This window comes from Aegilops tauschii, chromosome 4 (genome assembly GCF_002575655.3).
Source record: "Aegilops tauschii subsp. strangulata cultivar AL8/78 chromosome 4, Aet v6.0, whole genome shotgun sequence".
Taxonomy (NCBI): domain Eukaryota; kingdom Viridiplantae; phylum Streptophyta; class Magnoliopsida; order Poales; family Poaceae; genus Aegilops; species Aegilops tauschii.
Genome location: NC_053038.3, coordinates 514,697,777 through 514,723,222, shown reverse-complemented (window position 1 = coordinate 514,723,222; position 25,446 = coordinate 514,697,777). Strand labels below are relative to the sequence as shown.

The window sequence follows — 25,446 nt, the reverse complement described above, 5'->3', positions numbered from 1 at the left end:
TATTGACCGGAGACGTGTCTCGGTCATGTCTACATAGTTCTCGAACCCGTAGGGTCCGCACGCTTAAAGTTCGATGACGGTTATATTATGAGTTTAGGTGTTTTGATGTACCGAAGGTTGTTCGGAGTCCCGGATGTGATCACGGACATGACGAGGAGTCTAGAAATGGTCAAGACATAAAGATTGAAATATTGGAAGCCTATGTTTGGATATCGGAAGTGTTCCGGGTGAAATCGGGATTTTACCGGAGTACCGGGAGGTTACCGGATCCCCCCGGCAACATAATGGGCCTTAGTGGGCCTAGGTGGAAGAGAGGAGAGGCGGCTAGGGCTGGGCCACGCGCCCCTCCCCCTAGTCCGAATAGGACAAGGAGAAGGGGGCGGCGCCCCCCTTCCTTCTTCTCCCTCTCGTCTTTCCCCCCTCCCAAGTCCTAATCCAACCAGGAAAAGGGGGGGAGTCCTACTCCCGGTGGGAGTAGGACTCCTCCTGGCGCGCCCCAAGGCTGGCCGCACCTCTCCCTCTTTGCTCCTTTATATACGGGGGCAGGGGGGCACCCCATAGACACAACAATTGATCATTGATCTCTTAGCCGTGTGCGGTGCCCCCCTCCACCATATTACACCTCGATAATATCGTAGCGGTGCTTAGGCGAAGCCCTGCGTCGGTAGAACATCGTCATCGTCACCACGCCGTCGTGCTGACAAAACTCTCCCTCAACACTCGGCTGGATCGGAGTTCGAGGGACGTCATCGAGCTGAACGTGTGCTGAACTCGGAGGTGCCGTGCGTTCGGTACTTGATCGGTCGGATCGTGAAGACGTACGACTACATCAATCGCGTTGTGCTAACGCTTCCGCTTTCGGTCTACGAGGGTACGTGGACACACTCTCCCCTCTCATTGCTATGCATCACCATGATCTTGCGTGTGCGTAGATTTTTTTTGAAATTACTACGTTCCCCAACAATATAAAGAAATCATAAGCATTATTGTCATATAGCAAATGTATACTGCTATAATTTCAATATATACAGAAGTACATCAGTATATTAGAATGGTGCATAGTCAATTATCAGTAGTTGTTTAACAATAGTTTACAATCACTGAAGCACTAATAATTTCATACTTACATCGACAAACACTGCATTTACAATAGAAGAACCATAGTCAATTATCGCCATTTCAGTTTTGAAAAAATCAAAAGAAAATGATAAAAACTTCAAAACATAAAATCCTTCGAGAGGTAGTTATATTACTACATCTAGTTTTTAGGAAAATTTGAAAACTTCAATTTGGACATGTTTTGCAAAAAGTGTAGGGAAAATGTAAAACGGCTATAACTTTTGCATACGATGTCAGAAAAAACGTATAATATATCAAAAAATTCAGCACGAAAATCCGCATACGATTTTACCATGCCGTGGCCTTAAGGATTACTATTTACTTAAAGAGCTGAAGGATCCAAGACAAGCGTATGGTGGCAGCTTCATGGTTGAGCTGGTGCCTTCATTAACTCAAGTTAGTAGCATGACTACAAAGCATAACTGCGGCGACGCAGCTTCTAGGGGGGCGTATACAACTATAATTATATAGTTGTATATCATATAAAGAAATCATAAGCATTATTGTCATATAGCAAATGTATACAGCTATAATTCCAATATAGACAGAAGTACATCAGTATATTAGAATGGTGCATAGTCAATTATCAGTAGTTGTGTAACAATAGTTTAACATCACTGAAGCACAAATAATTTCATTCTTACATCGACAAACACTGCATTTACAATAGAAGAACCATAGTCAATTATCGCCATTTCAGTTTTGAAAAAATCAAAAGAAAATGATAAAAACTTCAAAAAATAAAATCCTTCGAGAGGTAGTTATATTACTACATGTACTAGTTAGGAAAATTTGAAAACTTCAATTTGGACATGTTTTGCAGAAAGTGTAGGGAAAATGTAAAACGGCTATAACTTTTGCATACGATGTGAGAAAAAAACGTATAATATATCAAAAAATTCAGCACGAAAATTCGCATACGATTTTACCATGTCGTGGCCTTAAGGATTACTATTTACTTAAAGAGCTGAAGGATCCAAGACAAGCGTCTGGTGGCAGCTTCATGGTTGAGCTGGTGCCTTCATTAACTCAAGCTAGTAGCATGACTACAAAGCATAACTGCGGCGACGCGGCTTCTAGGGGGGCTTATACAACTATAATTATATAGTTGTATATCATATAAAGAAATCATAAGCATTATTGTCATATAGCAAATGTATACAGCTATAATTCCAATATAGACAGAAGTACATCAGTATATTAGAATGGTGCATAGTCAATTATCAGTAGTTGTCTAACAATAGTTTAACATCACTGAAGCACAAATAATTTCATTCTTACATCGACAAACACTGCATTTACAATAGAAGAACCATAGCACTGTCACCCTTACGACTGTATCCTTTGCTTGCTTCTCTCAGGCCACTTTTGCCCTTCCTATGAGGTCCATGAGAACAGAGGGGCAACTCCTCTGTAAATGCTTAAAACCACCATTTTCCAAGATGACTTTCATATTGTTCGGAGAGATGAGGAAGTCGATGCATGCCGCCTTGAGCCTCTGGCGGTGCTGCTGCTCCGCTAACACCAGCGTGGTTATCGCCGTGCCTGTGGAGACACCCTTGCATAGCATGTCCTCACAGATCAGCTTCAGCCTCTCCATCTTGTACCTATCCGCCGCTTCAAGCAATCCGTGCGCCATTGTTGTCGCCGCCTCATCTCCCTTATCCATCTCATCAGGCAAAGCATCGGTGCATATGTAGTGGAGCAAAGCCTTGAACATTTTTGCCTCCATGTCGTCGATCCTTACAGTGGCCATGGGTGCCTTCTTCTCCCTTTCCGACATGCCAAGGAGCTCTGCTTCCGCTGCTGCCTTCAAGATTGGAGACCGGGCAGCCAGCACCCATCGATGGGCGACGATTGTCTCGCCGCCCACATGGAAGGCCACATCTGCCCCCTCCTTCTTCCACAGGAGATCGGTGAAATCACGATCCTCTGTTTCCTCGGCGCGCAGCTCTGTGACAGTGATGTCGCACCTGAGAGTGAAGCAGTCGTCCTTGAGGCAACCTGAGTTCTCTAATTCCGACCTTGTGATGAATTTATGCCAGCCCCACTCTCCTTGAGGGGTTGTGAAACTTCTATCGAAGGTGAAGGTATATGATGGCACAGGCTTCCCAGCCCGATCCAGTAAACTGAGCACACATTGAGCTGAGATGCCCTTGTCAGGCTTGAACGGCAAGTCCCTGCTAACACTGGCAAGCTGAATGAAGACAGATATGTAGTTGGCATTATCTGAACCTTGGCCGTTGGGGTAGTACTTGATGCGCCAGGCGTGGCCGCCAACATGGAAAGTGCAGGATTTGATGTCACTACTATTGATGACCACCTTGGTTTGCGAGTGCCCGTCGATCTTGAGCAAGTGGTGCCCGCTCACCGCCCTGGCGATGATGGCGGAGGTAGAGCGTGACGACATCTTAGAGGGGGAGCATCTGGGAATAACAATGGGATGGAAATTGCAGCTGTGGCTGCAGCAATGACAATCCATGGTGCGAATATATACAAGCAAAATTAGGTAATGATTGAATATATTTTATGGAGTAGCCCATAGATAATAGCCAGAAACCCATGCATGCACTAGCTCGTAATAGTACTGCTAAGACTACCCACAGTGGGAGTAACATAGATGGTAACATCACACTTATCTAGACAAAATAGATGATGTGGCATGTAATTAATGAAGAAAGAGAGGCATGTGGTAACATAGCTAGTTACTGTAACATCACACATATCAAGAAAAGATGAGTCTACAACGTAATAAATGAAGTGATGCATGACACAACACATATGTTACTACCCACTGTGGAGGTAGTAACATAAACTAGTAACATATGTATGTTACCAGTCTAAATTACTACCCATTGTGACTAGTCTTAATCTACTAGCCCATCACATATTCCGAGAATCAGAGCTACGAACCAACGCACCAGATAACGCAACCCCTACGCATATGCTTGATTGGCAACTAGTGCAGCGCCTAGGCGCTAGGCGTTACACTGTATAGTGTAGCACCTAGCTCTCAGGCGTTGCACACTGACTTAGCAATTTTCAGACAGTTCGGTATGCGACGCCGGTCAGGCGTGTAGCGCGTGTCAGTTAGGCGCTGCATAGTGTAGTGTAACGCCTTGCTGTCGGGCGCTACACAAAAGGGTCAGCTATGTGAAATTTTTTCATCAACAGTTCAGTTTGTGAATTCTTTTCGTCTACAGGTTAAATTTGTTGTTTTTGCCATGTGCCGCATAGCTCAACATCTCCACCCATACCCCAAGTACTACCCGCCGCACCTCCTGTGGGGCCTGCCGTATCTCCCCCTCTAGCAGCCTAAGAGCAAGGTCCGCTCCACGGGCCAAGGCAGGTGAAGGAAAAGGTTCCACACGCAGCTCATCGCTTCTTTTGTCCAGCTTCTCCACGTCTGTCATTATTCTGTTCAGCTCCTCCACGTTCTTCCTTGCCTCAGAAGTTCTTTCTCCAGCTCCTCCCTTTTTTCGTCCAGCTCCATGCATCTATTGGCCAGCCATCTATTGCCCACCTGCTCCTCCCTAGTTATGTCCATACCCTCCCTTATTATGTCCAACTTATCTCGTGCTCCTTTGTACAGCTCGTCCCCGTCTCTTCTTGTGTGTAGATCCCACAATCTTCTTTTTCTGTCCAGCTCCCACCTTCCGCTGATGCGTTCCACGCCAGGAAGATCAAGCTCCACCACATATGCTGCTTCAGTATTGGCATACAATCCGGGCTGAACAGGGCTAGGAAGCATGTAGGGACGTTAAACAAGGAGGAATAGCATGTAGTTAGACACTGCCCTAATTGTCTCCCCAACATAAACATACTCTTCCCCTAGAGGCGACACTGAGAAGAACATTTTGGTGACAAAGTATCAGGAAAGGATTTTGTCATCGAAATCAATTCCAGCATGCGAGGTGGGATCCTCGAAGAATTCGCTCCATGGCTTCCGTGCACACTGACCACTGTAACTCCTCCTCATCTCCTCATTGCCTTTACATGCCACCACCATTCTATCTATCTCTTCCAACACCAACTTCTTAGTATCATCTGAAATGACAACTAAGGAGTGGTGCAACTTCGTCCCATTCCCAGGCACTGCGCAGACATGCAATCTCCACTGTCATGGGGCGAGTTCACCAACTCGGGGTGTCCAATGGAACCTGACCACCTTCTATTTCTTTCTACAACCTTGACACACCGCCGGACACACCGTCGGATACATAGAACTATCTTGTGAACCCGATGCCATCTCCTAGCACACAACAATGCGCATGTCCATGTTGATCCCATTAGCTTCAGCAACGAGGTCGTCTCTATGAGGACAACCCAACTATTAAGATGCATGTGACGATGACATCAACTTTGTTGAAGTCATTTTTGCCAATTGTTGACTGAAACAGGAAGAAAGTGGTGATGCTGGCAACCAATGAAATGGCACGAATAAAGCATCCATACCATGTGAAGACCACTGCTACCTTGGTATATAGGAAATCATACATCAATGAGAGCTGCATCTCAACCAACTCGAACATTTGACCCTTGTTAGTGAATAGCTCTATGGCTTGACTCTGCAATGTGGATGGCCAGAACTTATAGTCCACCAACTGAGCCGTGCAAATGGGGAGCAGGTCATGAGCTCCCTGTAGAACCTCTTCAAGATCCAACTTCTCCCCTTGGCCCTCACTAGTGGAAAAAGGACCTAATGTGAGACACATTAGTCCCGGTTTGATTTTGGCCCGGTACTAATGGTACCATTAGTGCCGGTTTGAACGGCTATGCATTAATGCCGGTTCGTGTTGAACCTTTAGTACCGGTTCGTGCCACGAACCGGTACTAAAGGGGTGGTGGCAGGCTGGCGTCAGGCCGGGGCCCTACGATCACCTTTAGCACCGGTTCGTGGCACAAACCGGTACTAAAGGGCTAACCTTTAGTACCGGTTCGTGCCATGAACCGGGACTAAAGGGGTCTGACCTATAGTCCCGGTTGGAGACACAAACCGGGACTATATGGCAATTTTCAAACTCTACCCCCCCCCCCCCCCCCCCCCCGTGTATCGCCATTTCAGTTTTGAAAAAAATCAAAAGAAAATGATCAAAATTTCAAAAAATAAAATCCTTCGAGAGGTCGTTATATTACTACATCTACTAGTTAGAAAATATTGAAAACTTCAATTTGGACATGTTTTGCAAAAAGTGTAGGAAAATGTAAAACGGCTATAACTTTTGCATACGATGTCAGAAAAAACGTATAATATATCAAAAAATTCAGCATGAAAATCCGCATACGATTTTGACTGGCTTGAGAGATTGCCCATACTGTAGATATATGATAACAGTACGAAAATCCGCATACGATTGCAGTATGTTCTTAGCTCTCTCCCTATATTAACTGCTGCTTCATATGAACTGGGATCATGTGAGTTGACTAACTGTGACTTGACACATCGCAAGATGGAGAATTGGTTTTTAAGCTTAATGCCATGTTTTGAAGCCAGTTTGCACATTGGCAAATAGCAGAATCTCGAAGTCTATTGGTTACCACTGTTTGTGAAAAACATTTCATTTTACTGGCTTGAGAGATTTTGCCCATACTGTAGATATATGATAACAGATTGTACAACTGCTAGCAATTTTTTTAAGGGAAAACTATAGGGGAGGCCACCACATCGTAATAAAACAATCTTTTATTGCTGATATGTTAATTTTCAGCTGTCTATATTCAGAGGATCAGAATATTCACATCTTTACAAGTTTCTTCCTTGTACAGTCCTGTTTCCGAGGAGCAATCTGCTGGTGGGGACAGGATTTTGCAGCTGGAAGGAGATCTAAGAGACATGAAGGAGCGTTTACTCAACATGAGCTTAGAGTATGCAGAGGTAGAGGCCCAGCGGGAACGGTTAGTGATGGAGCTGAAATCTGTCAAGAAAGGGGGGCGATGGTTCTAGCATGATGGAGACCTTTTGCCTGCCATAAACATAAGACTGACAACACAGGTACATGGATGCTATTTTCTTGCCAATAATTGCTATTTATGATAATTTGAATGGGTAGAGCAACATTTCTTGGTAAACTGTTAAGTTTGTTATCAGTGGGATCCCATCATGTACTTTTTGGGTACAAGATACTTTTGGTCCAGTTCTTATCGATAGAATAAAGCCTTCTGCTTTTGTAGATGACCCATCATGGCATCATCAATCAGCGTCATGTCTGCGCCATGACAATACAAGCCATGACAATAGGACTGATGTCAGGTTATCATGATATGAGAACAAGCGAACGCAGAACCACAGGTCACGTGCCACACTCACTAGTTGGCATGGTGGATTGTGAATCTGACTATTTCCCGGAAGAAAAGAAAAGGTCACCTCCAAGAGAGGTCTCCCTGAAGGCGAATATTGTGAGTTTGACCATTTCCTGGAAGAAAAAGCCACCTCCATCTGTAAGCCTCACTATGATAATCCTGATATAACCATCGATTATGCAATGCCATGTGTTTCTTCATCCAGTATACCGGCCTGTTTCTCAATTGATCGGGAGGGTGATCGTTATTTGTTCATATGGTTACTCAGATCACCCACCATTTACATGGGGATTTACATGATTACATGCAAAGTCCACTTTAACTGTTGATAAATGTAGTTCTTCGTCTTGTTTGTGAAGCCAGCTTGAAGAGGTTAAGCCAGTAGTACATTCACTATACTCTCCTACATTATTGTAATTCGATGTGTACAATATCAAGGGGTCAACTGCTTAATTATTTTCTATTTTCATCGCAAATCTTTAAACTGCTTATTGCTTTTATAAGATCATCTCCAAGCCTGGTATGGATACATTTTACCATGTCGTGGCCTTAAGGATTACTATTTACTTAAAGAGCTGAAGGATCCAAGACAAGCTTCTGGTGGCAGCTTCATGGTTGAGCTGGTGCCTTCATTAACTCAAGCTAGTAGCATGACTACAAAGCCTAACTGCGGCGACGTAGCTTCTAGGGGGGCGTATACAACTATAATTATATTGTTGTATATCATATAAAGAAATCATAAGCATTATTGTCATATAGCAAATGTATACAACTATAATTTCAATATAGACATAAGTACATCAGTATATTAGAATGGTGCATAGTCAATTATCAGTAGTTGTTTAACAATAGTTTAACATCACTGAAGCACAAATAATTTCATTCTTACATCGACAAACACTGCATTTACAATAGAAGAACCATAGTCAATTATCGCCATTTCAGTTTTGAAAAAATCAAAAGAAATTAATAAAAACTTCAAAAAATAAAATCCTTCGAGGGGTAGTTATATTACTACATCTACTACTTAGGAAAATTTGAAAACTTCCATTTGGAGATGTTTTGCAAAAAGTGTAGGGAAAATGAAAACGGCTATAACTTTTGCATACGATGTCAGAAAAAAACGTATAATATATCAAAAAATTCAGCACGAAAATCCGCATACGATTTTGACAGCCTACGGCCTGTTTGTAATTTTTTTAAAATCCTCAAATTACAAAAGGAAAAAAAGATATGCTCAAATTTCAGTTTTTTTGGTTAAATCTGGTCAAACTATGGTCAAACTACTTATTCAAGAAGTATTAATGTTACTACATAATTATTCAAGAATATTAGTGTTACTAAATAATTATTTCAATTTTTTGAATTTTGGTCAAACTATGGTCAAACTGTGGTCAAACTAAGGTCAAACTTATTCAAAAAATATTAGTGTTACTAAGTAATTACTGTTTTTTAGAATAATAGTTTCAAACTCAAATGGTGAAACGTGTGACCTAATGCTCAAGCTAAACTGCTGAGGGTTAATAGGATTGTCAGCTTACATTTGGCAGGATAACAACAACTGCAGACTTGGAAAGTAGAGGGAATAGAACTCTGAAGTTAAGCATGCTCAGGTTGGGGGAGTGAGAGGATGGGTGACCGGCCGGGAAGTTAGACGATTTAGAATGAGTGATCCACACTTGAGTAGTTAAGAGGGGTGATTAGAGACTAAATCATCAAATAATTCAGAAAATTGAAAATAAAAAAAAATTCAAATTTTTTTTCCAAAATTTCCAGAAATTTTTTCAAAAAAAAACCCTTTAGTACCGGTTGGTAACACCAACCAGCACTAAAGGTCCCCCATACCACAGCGCGAGCTCACGCCACGTGGTGGGCCTTTAGTGGCGGTTCGTGCCGAACCGGTACTAAAGAGGGGGGGGGGGCTTTAGTCTCCACTCTTTAGTGCCGGTTGCAGAACCGGCACTAAAGGCCCTTACGAACCGGTGATAAAGCTTTGCACCATGAGCAGGAGATGTTACGTATACGCCGTTGCATCCTGGCGAACATGAGCAGGAACACTTTGCACCATGAAGCTCACAAGCACTAGAATTTGGAGCACCCATCCGTTCCATAGGCGCACCACTCCACCCATGACATGAAAGTATTATCACAAACAAATTAGTTGAATTAAACTAGTTACATATTTGCCAAAAGAAGTACAAGCACAACCATGGGGACAATATTACAGGCAACATGGCAGTCGAATTAAACTAGTAAATTGCCCATATACTAATACAATGCATATGCACATACGATTTGCTACCATGATGCTCGCTACGGAACCTATTTAGAAATATGTAGTGGAAAAATACGGTCCCAGTTAATTAATTGCAGGTGTACATACTTACAGTTTATAAGTTTTCCAGTATCTACACCATTCATATGCAGCCAATTTCTTAATAAAAATATTCTTTTCCTATAGAAAATTATAGAACTACAAGTTTCAAAATTAAAAAGAAATCAGGGCATTAAAATATTTTTAGAATATGCATGCTTTTTACAATTTTGTGTAAATATATATTTTAGCAAAAACAAGGATGACGCTCATCTTTGCACACAGGGACAGAGCTAGAAATCTTATATGAGGGGTGGGGGCAAACATATAAATTTACAACATTTTGAGCTAAATATCTCGGGGCGTTTTCAGAAAAAAAATTAACCGTGTGTGTGTGTGTGTGTGGGGGGGGGGGGGGGGGGGGGTGGAGCTATGCTTGGTCCTTGCTCGCCCACCCTGGCTCCGTCACTGTTTGCATGTTTATAAATGTACACTCTCCCTTTTTTTTCCTCCTTAAATGCACATACGGCTAGATTTTTGTGCAAACGTACATAATCTAATATGTCCTATCAGGCTATCACTGGTAGAAAAAGAGGCTTCCATACGCCCCCATTAGTCCCCAAAACAATCGAACCGCGACCAAAGGGGTCTTTAGTCGCGGTTCGGGAGAAGACCCGCGACCAACTATCTGGGCCCAGCGCGCTCGGTCGACAGCTGGCGGACGGGAGGGGCTTTAGTCCCGGTTGGCCTGGCCAACCGGGACTAAAGGTCCCCGAAGGCCTTTAGTCGCGGTTGGCCAGGCCAACCGGGACTAAAGGCCCATCCAGCTGGCGGACGGGAGGGGCTTTAGTCCCGGTTGGCCTGGCCAACCGCGACTAAAGGTCCCCGAAGGCCTTTAGTTGCGGTTGGCCAGGCCAACCGGGACTAAAGGCCCATCCCTATATATAGGACTCAGCTCACTTCACTTCACTCAGCTCACTTCAAAATTTTCAGAAGGGGGTGGTGGGTTTGCTTTTGGTTCCTCCTATGCACACAAGTTGTTTGATGAAATGCCCGAGAGCCTGAAACAAACATGATATGAAGTGTCCGAGCCACACTTGAGCTTTCTCATTTATTTTTCCTCCGCGATCGCGGTTAGCAACTTGAACCTTTCATGTGTCATTGATAAAATATGCATGTGTGTAGTTCATTGTTTAATTTGTATTATTTCTAGCTAGTTAGTTTAACAAATGCATGATGGTTAATTATATACTTTATATAATAATAATGCAGATGAATCGGCAATGGATGTACGGTCCCCGACTCTCCGGCGAGTTCACTACGGGTTTGAAAGATTTCCTCGTAGTGGCAAATGCGAACAAGCAGCAAGGTTTTATTATTTGTCCATGTGCTGTCTGTAAGAATCAGAAGGGTTACTCCTCCTCAAGAGACGTTCACATGCACCTGCTTCGGCACGGTTTCATGCCAAGCTATAATTGTTGGACCAAGCATGGAGAAAGAGGGGTTAGAATGGAAGAAGATGAAGAAGGAGATGATATCGATGACAACTATCATGATCATTTCGGTGATACTTTCATGGAGGATGATGCTGAAGGTGGGGAAGGGTTAGGTGAAGGTGAAGAAGAGGCACATGATGAGCCCGCTGATGATCTTGGTCGGACCATTGCTGATGCACGGAGACGCTGCGAAACCGACAAGGAGAGGGAGAATTTGGATCGCATGTTAGAGGATCACAAAAAGTCGTTGTATCCAGGATGCGATAATAGTCTGAAAAAGCTGGGCTGCACACTGGATTTGCTAAAATGGAAGGCACAGGAAGGTGTAGGTGACTCATCATTTGAAAATTTGCTGAAAATGTTGAAGAATATGTTTCCGAAGAATAACGAGTTGCCCGCCAGTACGTACGAAGCAAAGAAGGTTGTCTGCCCTCTAGGTTTAGAGGTTCTGAAGATACATGCATGCATTAACGACTGCATCCTCTACCGCGGTGAATACGAGAATTTGAATGAATGCCCTGTATGCACTGCACTGCATTGCGTTATATATATGGCTTTGAAGTATTGACAATTCTAGACAATGTAGGAGGTTCAAACACCAATTATACCGCTTAAATAGAAGTGTTACATTTATTTATCACATGCATTACACTTGACAGTAATTCTAAGATGGGAATCCTTTTTCCCTTATATCCTACTCCAAGCATATACACAAACCATTTACTGCAACAACTTTCATGTAGTTCTCCTCCGCGTATCGTATAGTACTAAATCACATAAGTGATAAAACGAGCTGGCATTTACATATAAGCAGTATATATGGAGTGGGGTATGTATTTTTAGGACTAATGATGAGTGTAGTTACGCCCTGTGTTGTATCTCATATTATAGGTAGCATAAAGTGCAATTGAGGGTATGCATATAATCCACAAGTATAAAAGACCACCTAGGCTGTATATGTAATAGGGGAAGTAGTGGCTGAACCCCAGCTCGGCGCACCCACGCTACACCCACACAAGAAAACATAGCAAAATATTTCGAAAAAGATCTAAAATTTTATGAGAATGATCCTGAACAAATGTTATAGATGGTTGCAAAATTTGATGGTCAAATGACATCCGAGAAGCTCTGCACAAAAAAAGTTAAAAAAATCACAAATTGTGCTCAAGTGCACGTACAATTTGAGTTCTTTTCAGTACTTTTGTTTTTTTACAGAACTCCTCGATGTCATTTGACCACCAAACTTTGCAACCATCTACTCCCTCCTTTCCTAAATATTTGTCTTTCTAGAGATTTCAACAAGTGACTACATACGGAGCAAAATGAGTGAATTTACACTTTAAAATATGTCTATATACATCCGTATGTGGTAGTTCATCTGAAATCTCTGAAAAGACAAATATTTAGAAACAGAGGCAGTATAACATTTGTTCATCATCATTCCTATAAAATTTCAGATTGTTTGAAATGTTCTGCTATGTTTTCTTGCATGGGTGTGGCGTGGGTGCACCGAGCTGGGGTGTAGAACAACCACTCTCTATGTAATGTCTTAAATGTGGTATATGCAGATGTTTAGATATACCTCTTTCCAAGTGGTGCAATCATTAGAACATGACCAGAACATGCTAAGAACTATTGGCTCGCTTGTATATTCAAAAGTCATAAAGGAGTTCATGGAATTCATTTCCAATATATATGGTACTACCTCTGTCTCATAATATAAGAGCGTTTTTTATACTAATATAGCGTCAAAAACGTTCTTATATTATGTGGCGGAGGGAATATTTCTTATATAATTGTACTATTGTGATCTATTTTGCCAGACTAACCTAGTGAAACATTCAACGTAAGTAATCTGCACTATTATTTCAATATCGACCTGCCAAGCAAACGACTCAGATAAAAAATTTATTGATATTTTATATCCCTATTAAAGGTAGGTGGAAATGACGGCACATGAGCGAGTGTCATATGAACACAAGAAGTCTAGAACATACTGCATATTTATATTTATTAGGAACAATATAACTAATCATGTGAGTCACTTGTGCTCGTCTGATGTGCTGAGCTAGCAATTCTCCTACACCGCGTCAACCAAATATTTCATATTGATAAGGGGTCCACTTGTAATACATTTTCCCAAGATGAGACAAAATGTGAGGAAGATGTGAGGCATTTCCCTTGTGTTGCGCAATTGTATATTATTTGCAAGATGCAGAAAATACCCTACCACGGCATATTTTTGATCCAAGACAAAGAGAGAACACACAGTTTGGTGTTTTGTAGAGCACCTAATTTGCGGTAAATGTAGATCTTCAACATGTAAGAGAGATGTATTACCTGAATGGCAGCAGAAGACACGAGGGAGGTTTATTATTGCAGGACTCCTGAGAGGATAAACCACGACTCGTCGTTAGCACAACTATATAGTAGTGGGCATTACGCTCTGGATGATTTCTTTCATCTTTTGCTTTTGATTTGATGCTGCAGAACCTTGGAAAGACAGAAAGAAACACACCCTGCTCGAAGCAAGGCATGATGTTTAATTTGGAACAAGAGAGGTATTATACTATTCCCCTGAAAAAGAAGCAGCAGGGTATAATTCGTCACTCGTACATGATAGCATCACAATCAGGTTAGCAGGGCTCAGCTTATACCTTCCTTCCTTGCGGGCTCATCTCCTCCGGTCGCCGGCAGAAACGTGGACGGGGTGAGGTGCATCGGCTGATGCTGGATCCAGGGTTTCGTCCCCTCCGACTCGCTGGCCAAGGAGGATCCGGCCGTGCGCTGCTTGGGGGCTGGCGCAATAAGGAGTTAGGGCGGGCGACGGGGAAGGGAAGAGAGTGGGGGACCGAGCGGGGGCGCTGGAGACCACATGGTCGGTGGCGGGCGAGGTGACGACGGCGCGCGGCATTGGTAGAGGCGGCGCTGCGGTGGTGCGGTGGGGAGGCTGCAGGTGCGGGGGCACGCACCCAAAGCTGCTCGTTGTTCTTTTACAGAGTTTTGTCTTTTTCACTGACTAAATAAAGAAGTGAAGAGTTGCCCGGTTAATTTTTTTTTTGGAAAACTTTCAATCTATTCATCTTCAATCATGACAGTACAATGAACACCAAAAATAAAAATTAGATCCAGATCCGTAGACCACATAGCGACGACTACAAGCACCGAAAACCTACTTCTTAGTAGTGACCTAAAACGTTTTATAAAAATTTACAGAGGGAGTAGATTACAAAGCCGCTCATTGTCTTTGTGCTAGATCCTGCAGATTGCAACGGTCTTGCCAGCATTGCTTGCACGACTTCGAAATAGCATCTTCCTAGTTTTTTATTTTTGCAAATAACTTCTTTCTAGTTCATGTGATGCAGAGGCTAGGGTAATTCCTTTTTTGAAAAAAGAAAAAATCTTTATAGTTTTTCTGGTTACGGGTTGATCGATTTTTATGTAATTTCCAATTGCGCATCGTTGTGTGTGGTTTTCTACAAAGACATGATGTTTGATGGCTTAACAAAACTTATTGGCGAGTAGACTTGTATTGGCAGTCTCTGAAGCTTACTAAATGCATGCAATAGGCTACAAAAGAAGATCCCAAGGGCATCTTCAGCGCTGACCTTCAAACCATCCATATTCATCCGGACCGGACAGTCTGGCCATGTTTTGCCATCTAACGTGGTATCCTACCCTTCCCTAAAAAAAACGTGGTATCCTACATGTCTGTCGTCTAGTTCGGACATCCCTTTTTCCGCAAACCTTGCAGAGGGAGCCTTTGTGGGCATCCAAACCGCTGCCATGTAACCGTCCGACACGCCGAACCCTCCCAAAAAACCCTCTCTCGCGCTATCTCTCCAACGAATGTGCTGCTTCCCGTGCCGCATTCATGTCGACCCAAAGCTGCAGCGACCGACATTGATGTCGCTCGATGTAACAGGACGGGAGGGCGACGCTGACCAACGCAACCAGACGGGCGACACCGCTTCAATGCGGACGCGTCATCGTGAGAAACCAACTTTGGCAGTTGCGCCGCATTGATGTGGCTGACCGTCTGTTCTCCTGGCCCGGCTATTTAAGCATGGCGCCGGCGCCATCGTGAAAAAGAGTGGAAAATGGTCAGGCATACCAGAGAATATTAATGCATTTTTCAAAAGAAATACGTGTAAAACAAGTTTTGTTTGTTCCAAGAAGAATTGTTGACGCACATGAAGATAAATACTTGCTTGCGTTTTCAAAAGAAAATCTTGTGTATATAGAGATAAATGTTCTTATTTCTGGAAGATAAGCTCGCTTTTTAATAAGAATGTCCACTTGTTTAATAGAGATTCCATGTATCTCATTAGAAATATTCATGTACTTCACCCAGAACAAATGGGTAAAAAGGAAGAAGGAAAACAAAAGAGGAAAAATAGACAGAAAGAAAGCCCTGAAACGTTTTCTTAGGGTTTCGAGTGGCAAGGCGGCGCACGAGGCGATCTCGGGGTGCAAGGTGTAGGGTTTGCTGTTCGCCGACTTCTCGCCATCCGCGATCCCTGATCCTTGCAGTTTGCTCGCTCGGGGTGATCAAGGGGGGATCCTTGCATCCCTACCCACCCTTGGCGACACCGTAGGAGAAGGGGCTCGGGGCAGGGGTTGAGGTGAAGATGGCGGAGTCAAGCGCCACGGGAGGAAGGAGAGGGAAGACGAAGGAGACAGAGACAATGGAAGAGATGATGGATCGGCTAGATCTGACAGAGAAGGAGAGGACAAAATTGGTCGTTGATGATGAGGAAGATCAGCGGGAGGATGAGCTCCATGCGCTGATCGGAAAGGTGCTGCATCGGAAAGTACTTCATGTGAACACCATTGGAGAAGCTCTTCGCCCAGCGTGGGGTAATCCAAGGGAGCTGAATTTTAGGCCGTTGGGCGAGAATGTCTTTGTGGCGAGTTTCATGAAAAAACGCGATAGCGATCTAATCTTCGATGGAGGTCCATGGATGGTGGGAAAACATTGTGTGGTTTTGGAAAGGTTCAACATCAGACCGCGTCCCTCGGAGCTCAAGTTTGAAAAGATCAAGATTTGGGTGCGAGTGATTAACCTTCCGTTTAACTTGCTGTGTCCGCCATGGCCAAAGCGCATAGCAGCTATGGTGGGAGAGGTGATAACCCTAAATGCTGATGACAAAGGGTTTGCTTTTGGTGACTGTTTGAGAATCAGAGCATGGATTCGTGTGGATGAACCATTGATGCGTTGGGTGCAACTGGAGAAAGCGAGAACAAAGGAGACAGAGTTCTTTGACATCCAATATGAGAACTTGCCCTATTTTTGCTTCTCATGCGGGCTGCTGGGACATGGGGAGTTGTTGTGTCCTACACTTGCGGGGAGGGATGAATATGGGAGACCCCCATACCGTGAGGCTCTGAGGTATTCTTCGAGTAAGAACAGGGGTTGGGGTGGAGCGCCAACCTATAAACAAGAGGGCACCAGTAATGGTGGGAGACAGAAGGAATCATAAGCTGCAGATGAGGAAGTTGAACCAGCGGTGGAAGTAAATTCGCCTCAGAAACAAGCCGAGGGCAGAGTGAGGAATACTATCTACCAATTCAATGCTCGAGGTAGAGGTATGAATGGACGAGGCAACCGTGGAGGGCGTGGACCCAATACGGTTTATCGCCGTGTTGATATGGAAAACACGAATGTGCATGGTCGGGGAAACAACACTTTACTGCTGCAAGACAATGAGACCGTGATCAGGAAGAGACAGAATGAGGAGAGCGAGTCGTCGGGTTCCATAGATGACAGTCGTGACTCCAAGAAGAAAAAGGAAGACGAGAAGGCTGCAAAAAGTGTCGCGGAGGCTGTGCAGCAGCCCCACGGGTCGCAATGAATTGCTTATCATGGAACTGTCGCGGGCTTGGGAACCCGGAGACAGTTCGAGAACTTCACGATCTAGTGAAGATGGAAGGTCCCGCCCTGGTCTTTCTGTGCGAGACAAAGATCGAGGGGAGACGAGTTGGTGATCTTACTACTAGGCTTGGTTTCGAGGGTTGTTATCCAGTTAATAGCGCCGGTCTTAGCGGCGGCTTGGCTTTGTTCTGGTCTAAAGATGTAGATGTGACTCTTAATAATTTCTCAGATCAACATATTGATGTAATGGTGAAAAACATAGGTGGGGACAATAAAGTGTGGCGGTTTACAGGCTTCTATGCGAAAGCTAGAAGAAGTGAACACACTGAACGTAGGAATTTGTTGCGTTGGCTCAAGGCTCAAAGCGATGCACCGTGGTTGTGCGGTGGCGACTTCAATGAAATCACAGATAATTCAGAGTACTTTGGAGCCCATGATCGGCCAGAGTGGCAAATGGATGGCTTCCGTCAGTGTCTTGATGATTGTGAACTACAAGACCTGGGGTATCAGGGAGTCCCTTTCACCTGGGATAACATGCAGCATGGTGATTCAAATGTGAAAGTACGACTCGATAGGTTCTTAATGAACCCAGCAATGATGTCGTGGAAATCGGCATCGGTTGTCAAGCATGTGCTTTCCCCAAAATCTGATCATTGTATGCTCACTGTAATTTTGAAGAGGGTGGCAGAGGGGACTGAAGGGCACAGACGCAGATTCATATATGAGGAAGCTTGGCAGAAGGATGAAACTTACGATAACACAGTGCTACAGGGCTGGCGTCGGGGTGCGGGTCTGCAGGGCTTACACGGCATAGAAGAGGCTCTTTCTACCATGGAAACTCATCTTACAGTTTGGAGAAAGAAGAAGTTTGGAAACATTAGAAGAAAGATAAAGAAAGTACGTAAGGAGTATGAAGAAGAAAGGTCGAACTCACTGTTTAGGGGACCGACCAAGAAGGAAAAAGATCTAGGCCACCAGCTCTCTGATCTCTTGCACAAGGAAGAGATAATTGCCCGTCAAAGATCGGGAGCGGACTGGCTCAAAGCGGGTGACCGCAACACGGGTTTTTTCCAAGCTCGTGCCACGACTCGCAAGAGTAGGAATCGTATACGAAGTCTGCAAGCTGCGGACGGTTCAGTGTGCGAGACCAAAGAGGACATACACGCCGAGGTACAGCAGTTTTATACTGGCTTGTACACGGCGCAGGAACATACAGATGTTGAAGCAGTTCTTCACCACGTACCACATCAAATCACAGAACCTATGAATGAACGACTGTTGCGGCCGTTCAAGGAGGAAGAAGTAAAGGCTGTTGTTTTTTCTATGGGGCCTTCAAAGGCGCCCGGGTGTGATGGCTTTCACGCTGGTTTCTACCAGAAACATTGGGAATTGGTAGGGCCTGATGTTACTGCAGCTGCCCTAGGTTTCTTGAACGGAGGACAAATGCCAGACACGGTGAACAACACAATTATTGTTCTTATACCAAAGGTGAGAAACCCGCAAAATATCACAGTATAGACCAATATCTTTGTGTAATGTTCTCTACAAAATCTGTTCCAAAGTACTTGCTAACCGTCTGAAAAAGATTCTTGATGAGATTATTGCAGAGGAGCAAAGTGTTGGGGAACGCAGTAATTTTAAAAATTTCCTACGCACACGCAAGATCATGGTGATGCATAGCAACGAGAGGGGAGAGTGTCGTCCACGTACCCTCGTAGACCGTAATCGGAAGCGTTATGACAACGCGGTTGATGTAGTCGTACATCTTCACGATCTGACCGATCCAAGTACCGAACATACGGCACCTCCGAGTTCAGCACACGTTTAGCTCGGCGACGTCCCACGAACTCACGATCCAACAGAGCTTCGAGGGAGAGTTCCGTCAGCACGACGGCGTGATGACGGTGATGATGATGCTACCGACGCAGGGCTTCGCCTAAGCACCGCTACGATATGACCGAGGTGGATTATGGTGAAGGGGGGAACCCCACACCACTAAGAGATCAATAATCAACTTGTGTGTCTATGAGGTGCCCCCTGGCCACGTATATAAAGTATGGAGGGAGGAGGAGGCCGGCCCTCATAGGGTGCGCCCAAAGTGTGGAGTCCTACTAGGACTCCCTAGTCCTAGTAGGATTCCACCTCCCACATGGAATAGGAAAAAGGGAAGGGAGAAGGAGAAGGAAGGAAGGGGGCGCCCCCTTTCCCTAGTCCAATTCGGACCAGTCCATGGGGAAGGGGCGCGGCCACCCTTGAGGCCTTTCTCTCCTTTCCCGTATGGCCCATTAAGGCCCAATACGATTTCCCGTAACTCTCCGGTACTCCGAAAAATACCCGAATCACTCGGAACCTTTCTGATGTCCGAATATAGCCTTCCAATATATCGATCTTTACGTCTCGACCATTTCGAGACTCCTCGTCATGTACCCGATCTCATCCGGTACGCCGAACAAACTTCGGTCATCAAATCACATAACTCATAATACAAATTGTCACAGAACGTTAAGCGTGCGGACCCTACAGGTTCGAGAACTATGTAGACATGACCGAGACACATCTCCGGTCAATAACCAATAGTGGAACCTGGATGCTCATATTGGCTCCTACATATTCTACGAAGATCTTTATCGGTCAAACCGCATAACAACATACGTTGTTCCCTTTGTCATCGGTATGTTACTTGCCTGAGATTCGATCGTCGGTATACTCATACCTAGTTCAATCTCGTTACCGGCAAGTCTCTTTACTCATTCTGTAATTCATCATCGTGCAACTAACTCATTAGTCACAATGCTTGCAAGGCTTATAGTGATGTGCATTACCGAGAGGGCCCAGAGATACCTCTCCGATACACGGAGTGAGAAATCCTAATCTCGATCTATGCCAACTCAACAAACACCATCAGAGACACCTGTAGAGCATCTTTATAATCACCCAGTTACGTTGTCACGTTTGATAGCACACAAGGTGTTCCTCCGGTATTCGGGAGTTGCATAATCTCATAGTCTGAGGAACATGTATAAGTCATTAAGAAAGCAGTACCAATGAAACTGCAATGATCATAATGCTAAGCTAACGAATGGGTCTTGTCCATCACATCATTCTCCTAATGATGTGATCCCATTCATCAAATGACAACACATGTCTATGGTTAGGAAACATAACCATCTTTGATAAACGAGCTAGTCAAGTAGAGGCATACTAGGGACACTTTGTTTTGTCTATGTATTGAGACATGTACTAAGTTTCCGGTTAATACAATTCTAGCATGAATAATAAACATTTATCATGAAATAAGGAAATAAATAATAACTTTATTATTGCCTCTAGGGCATATTTCCTTCAGTCTCCCACTTGCACTAGAGTCAATAATCTAGTTCACATCGCCATGTGATTTAACACCAATAGTTCACATCACCATGTGATTAACACCCATAGTTCACATCGCCATGTGACCAACACTCAAAGGGTTTACTAGAGTCAGTAATCTTAGTTCACATCGCCATGTGATTAACACCCAAAGAGTACTAAGGTGTGATCATGTTTTGCTTGTGAGAGAAGTTTAGTCAACGGGTCTGCCATATTCAGATCCGTATGTATTATGCAAATTTCTATGTCAACAATGCTCTGCACGGAGCTACTCTAGCTAATTGCTCTCACTTTCAATATGTATCCAGATTGAGACTTAGAGTCATCTGGATCAGTGTCAAAACTTGCATCGACGTAACCCTTTACGACGAACCTTTTGTCACCTCCATAATCGAGAAACATATCCTTATTCCACCAAGGATAATTTTGACCGCTGTCTAGTGATCTACTCCTAGATCACTATTGTACTCCCTTGCCAAACTCAGTGTAGGGTATACAATAGATCTGGTACACAGCATGGCATACTTTATAGAACCTATGGCTGAGGCATGGGGAATGACTTTCATTCTCTTTCTATCTTCTGCCTTGGTCGGGCTTTGAGTCTTACTCAATTTCACACCTTGTAACACAGGCAAGAACTCTTTCTTTGATTGTTCCATTTTGAACTACTTCAAAATCTTGTCAAGGTATGTACTCATTGAAAAAATTTATCAAGCGTCTTGATCTATCTCTATAGATCTTGATGATCAATATGTAAGCACCTTCACCGAGGTCTTTCTTTGAAAAACTCCTTTCAAATACACCTTTATGCTTTCCAGAAAATTTTACATTATTTCCGATCAACAATATGTCATTTACATATACTTATCAGAAATGTTGTAGTGCTCCCACTCACTTTCTTGTAAATACAGACTTCACCGCAAGTCTGTATAAAACTATATGCTTTGATCAACTCATCAAAACGTATATTCCAACTCCGAGATGCTTGCACCAGTCCATAGATGGATCGCTGGAGCTTGCACATTTTGTTAGGACCTTTAGGATCAACAAAACCTTCTGGTTGCATCATATACAACTCTTCTTTAAGAAATCCATTAAGGAATGTAGTTTTGACATCCATTTGCCAGATTTCATAAAATGTGGCAATTTGCTAACATGATTCGGACAGACTTAAGTATCGCTACGAGTGAGAAAATCTCATCGTAGTCAACACCTTGAACTTTGTCAAAAACCTTTTTCGACAAGTCTAGATTTGTAGATAGTAACAGTACTATCAGCGTCCGTCTTCCTCTTGAAGATCCATTTAATCTCAATGGCTTGCCGATCATCGGTCAAGTCAATCAAAGTCCATACTTTGTTTTCATACATGGATCCTATCTCAGATTTCATGGCCTTAAACCATTTTACGGAATCTGGGCTCATCATCGCTTCCTCATAGTTCGTAGGTTCGTCATGGTCAAGTAACATGACCTCCAGAATAGGATTACCGTACCACTCTGGTGTGGATCTCACTCTGGTTGACCTACGAGGTTTGGTAGTAACTTGATCTGAAGTTATATGATCATCATCATTAGCTTCCTCACTAATTGGTGTAGGAGTCACAGTAACAGATTTCTGTGATGAACTACTTTCTAATAAGGGAGCAGGTACAGTTACCTCATCAAGTTCTACTTTCCTCCCTCTCACTTCTTTTGAGAGAAACTCCTTCTCTAGAAATGATCCATTCTTAGCAACGAATGTCTTGCCTTCGGATTTGTGATAGAATGTGTACCCAACTATCTCCTTTGGGTATCCTATGAAGACACATTTCTCCGATTTGGGTTTGAGCTTCTCAGGATGAAACTTTTTCACATAAGCATCGCAAACCCCAAACTTTAAGAAATGACAACTTTGGTTTCTTGCCAAACCACAGTTCATATGGTGTCGTCTCAACGGATTTAGATGGTGCCCTATTTAACGTGAATGTATCTGTCTCTAATGCATAACCCCAAAAACGATAGTGGTAAATCGATAAGAGACATCATAGATTGCACCATATCTAATAAAGTGCGGTTACGATGTTCGGACACACCATTACGCTGTGGTGTTCCAGGTGGCGTGAGTTGTGAAACTATTCCACATTGTTTTGAATGAAGGCCAAACTTGTAACTCAAATATTCTCCTCCACGATCAGATCGTAGAAACTTTATTTTCTTGTTACGATGATTTTCCACTTTACACTGAAATTCTTTGAACTTTTCAAATGTTTCAGATTTATGTTTCATCAAGTAGATATACCCATATCTGCTCAAATCATCTGTGAAGGTCAGAAAATAACGATACCCGCTGCGAGCCTCAACACTCATCGGATCGCATACAGCAGTATGTATTATTTCTAGTAAGTCAGTTGCTCACTCCATTGTTCCAGAGAATGGAGTCTTAGTCATCTTGCCCATGAGGCATGGTTTGCAAGCATCAAGTGATTCATAATCAAGTGATTCCAAAAGTCCATCAGAATGGAGTTTCTTCATGCGCTTTACACCAATATGACCCAAACGGCAGTGCCACAAATAAGTTACACTATCATTATTAACTTTGCATCTTTTGGCTTCAATATTATGAATATGTGTATCACTACGATCGAGATCCAACAAACTATTTTCATTGGATGTATGACTATCGAAGGTTTTATTCATGTAAACAGAACAACAATTATTCTTTGACTTTAAATGAATAACCTTATTGCAATAAACATGATCAAATCATATTTATGCTCAACACAAACACCAATTAACATTTATTTAGGTTCAACACTAATCTCGAAAGTATAGGGAGTGTGCGATGATGATCATATCAATCTTGGAACCACTTCCAACACACATCGTCATGCTACCTCTTGAGCATGCATTGGTTTTCCCTTGAAGAGGAAAGGGTGATGCAGCAAAGTAGGGTAAGTATTTCCCTTAGTTATTGAGAACCAAGGTATCAATCCAGTAGGAGGCCACACGCAAGTCCCTCGTACCTACACAAACAAATAAGAACCTTGCAACCAACGCGATAAAGGGGTGGTCAATCCCTTCACGGCCACTTGCAAAAGTGAGATCTGATAAAGATGATAAGATAATATTTTTGGTATTTTTATGGTAAAGACTAAAAGTAAAGAAAGCAAAATAAACGGCGCCAGAAATAGCTTGTTGACGGGAGATTAATATGATGGAAAATAGACCCGGGGGCCATAGGTTTCACTAGTGGCTTCTCTCAAGATAGCATAAGTATTACGGTGGCTGAACAAATTACTATCAAGCAATTCATAGAAAAGTGCATAATTATGAGAATATCTAGGCATGATCATGTATATATGCATCACGTCCGTGACAAGTAGACCGACTCCTGCCTGCATCTACTACTATTACTCCACACATCGACCGCTATCCAGCATGCATCTAGAGTATTAAGTTCATAAGAACAGAGTAACGCATTAGGTAAGATGACATGATGTAGAGGGATAAACTCAAGCAATATGATATAAACCCCATCTTTTTATCCTCGATGGCAACAATACAATACGTGTCGTTTCCCCTACTGTCACTGGGATCGAGCACCGCATGATTGAACCCAAACCTAAGCATTTCTCCAATTGCAAGAAAGATCAATCTAGTAGGCCAAACCAAACTGATAGTTCGAAGAGACTTGCAAAGATAACCAATCATACATAAAAGAATTTAGAGATGATTCAAATATTGTTCATAGATAATCTTGATCATAAACGCACAATTCATCGGATCTCGACAAACACACCGCAAAAAGAGTTACATCAAATAGATCTCCAAGAAGATCGAGGAGAACTTGGTATTGAGATCCAAAGAGAGAGAAGAAGCCATCTAGCTAATAACTATTGACCCGAAGGTCTGTGGTAAACTACTCACACATCATCGGAGAGGCTATGGTGTTGATGTAGAAGCCCTCCTTGATCGATTCCCCCTCCGGCGGAGCGCCGGAAAAGGCCCCAAGATGGGATCTCACGGGTACAGAAGGTTGCGGCGGTGGAATTAGGTTTTCGTGGTGCCCCCCGATGGTTTGGGGGTACGTAGGTGTATATAGGAGGAAGAAGTAGGTCGGTGGAGCCACGAGGGGCCCACGAGGGTGGAGGGCGCGCCCAGGGGGCTGGCGCGCCCCCCTGCCTCATGGCCTCCCCGTTGATTGCTTGACGTCCAGTCCAAGTCCTCTGGATCATGTTTTTTTCCAAAAATCACGCTCCCGAAGGTTTCATTCCGTTTGGACTTCTTTTGATATTCTTTTTCTGCGAAACACTGAAATAGGGGGAAAAACAACAATTTGCACTGGGCCTTGGGTTAATAGATTAGTTCCAAAAATAATATAAAAGTGTATAATAAAGCCCATTAAACATCCAAAACAGAATATAAAATAGCACGGAGCAATCAAAAATTATAGATACGTTGGAGACGTATCAAGCATCCCCAAGCTTAATTCCTGCTCGTCCTCAAGTAGGTAAATGATAAAAACAGAATTTTTGATGTGGAATGCTACTTAGCATATTCTTCAATGTAATTTTCTTTATTGTGGCATGAATGTTCAGATCCAAAAGATTCAAGATAAAAGTTTAATACTGACATAAAAATAATAATACTTCAAGCATACTAACCAAGCAATTATGTCTTCTCAAAATAACATAGCCAAAGAAAGCTCATCCCTACAAAATCATATAGTTTGGCCATGCTTCATTTTCGTCACACAAGAATGCTCTCATCTTGCACAACCCCGATGACAAGCCAAGCAATTGTTTCATACTTTAGTAATCTCAAACTTTTTTCAACTTTCACGCAATACATGAGCATGAGCCATGGATATAGCACTATGGGTGGAACAGAGTATAATGATGGGGGTTGTGTGGAGAAGACAAAAAAGGATAAAGTCTCGCATTGACGCGGCTAATCAACGGGCTAGGGAGATGCCCATCAATTGATGTCAATGCA

General features: G+C 43.2%; 3 protein-coding genes across 3 annotated transcripts; 2 read left to right on the top strand and 1 right to left on the bottom strand.

Moving 5' to 3' along the window:
- Positions 1–2,476: 2,476 nt before the first annotated feature.
- On the bottom strand, positions 2,477–3,529 carry LOC109761043 (BTB/POZ and MATH domain-containing protein 1-like). Its single transcript, XM_020319835.2, has one exon. It carries the CDS (start codon positions 3,527–3,529, stop codon positions 2,477–2,479), a length of 1,053 nt encoding a protein of 350 aa, XP_020175424.2.
- A 12,331-nt stretch (positions 3,530–15,860) lies between these two features.
- LOC120963579 (uncharacterized) lies at positions 15,861–17,084 on the top strand. The gene is made up of 2 exons (XM_040388259.1): positions 15,861–16,621; positions 16,952–17,084. Exons 1-2 carry the CDS (start codon positions 15,861–15,863, stop codon positions 17,082–17,084), a joined length of 894 nt encoding a protein of 297 aa, XP_040244193.1.
- Positions 17,081–18,622, top strand: LOC141022056 (uncharacterized). Its single transcript, XM_073497938.1, has one exon. It carries the CDS (start codon positions 17,081–17,083, stop codon positions 18,620–18,622), a length of 1,542 nt encoding a protein of 513 aa, XP_073354039.1.
- Positions 18,623–25,446: the final 6,824 nt, after the last annotated feature.

Coding starts and splice junctions, on each gene's coding strand:
- LOC109761043 (XM_020319835.2), bottom strand. CDS start 3,529: ATGTCGTCACGCTCTACCTCCGCCATCATCGCCAGGGCGGTGAGCGGG.
- LOC120963579 (XM_040388259.1), top strand. CDS start 15,861: ATGGCGGAGTCAAGCGCCACGGGAGGAAGGAGAGGGAAGACGAAGGAG. Junction 16,622..16,951: donor CCATACCGTGAGGCTCTGAG/GTATTCTTCGAG, acceptor GACCGTGATCAG/GAAGAGACAGAATGAGGAGA.
- LOC141022056 (XM_073497938.1), top strand. CDS start 17,081: ATGAATTGCTTATCATGGAACTGTCGCGGGCTTGGGAACCCGGAGACA.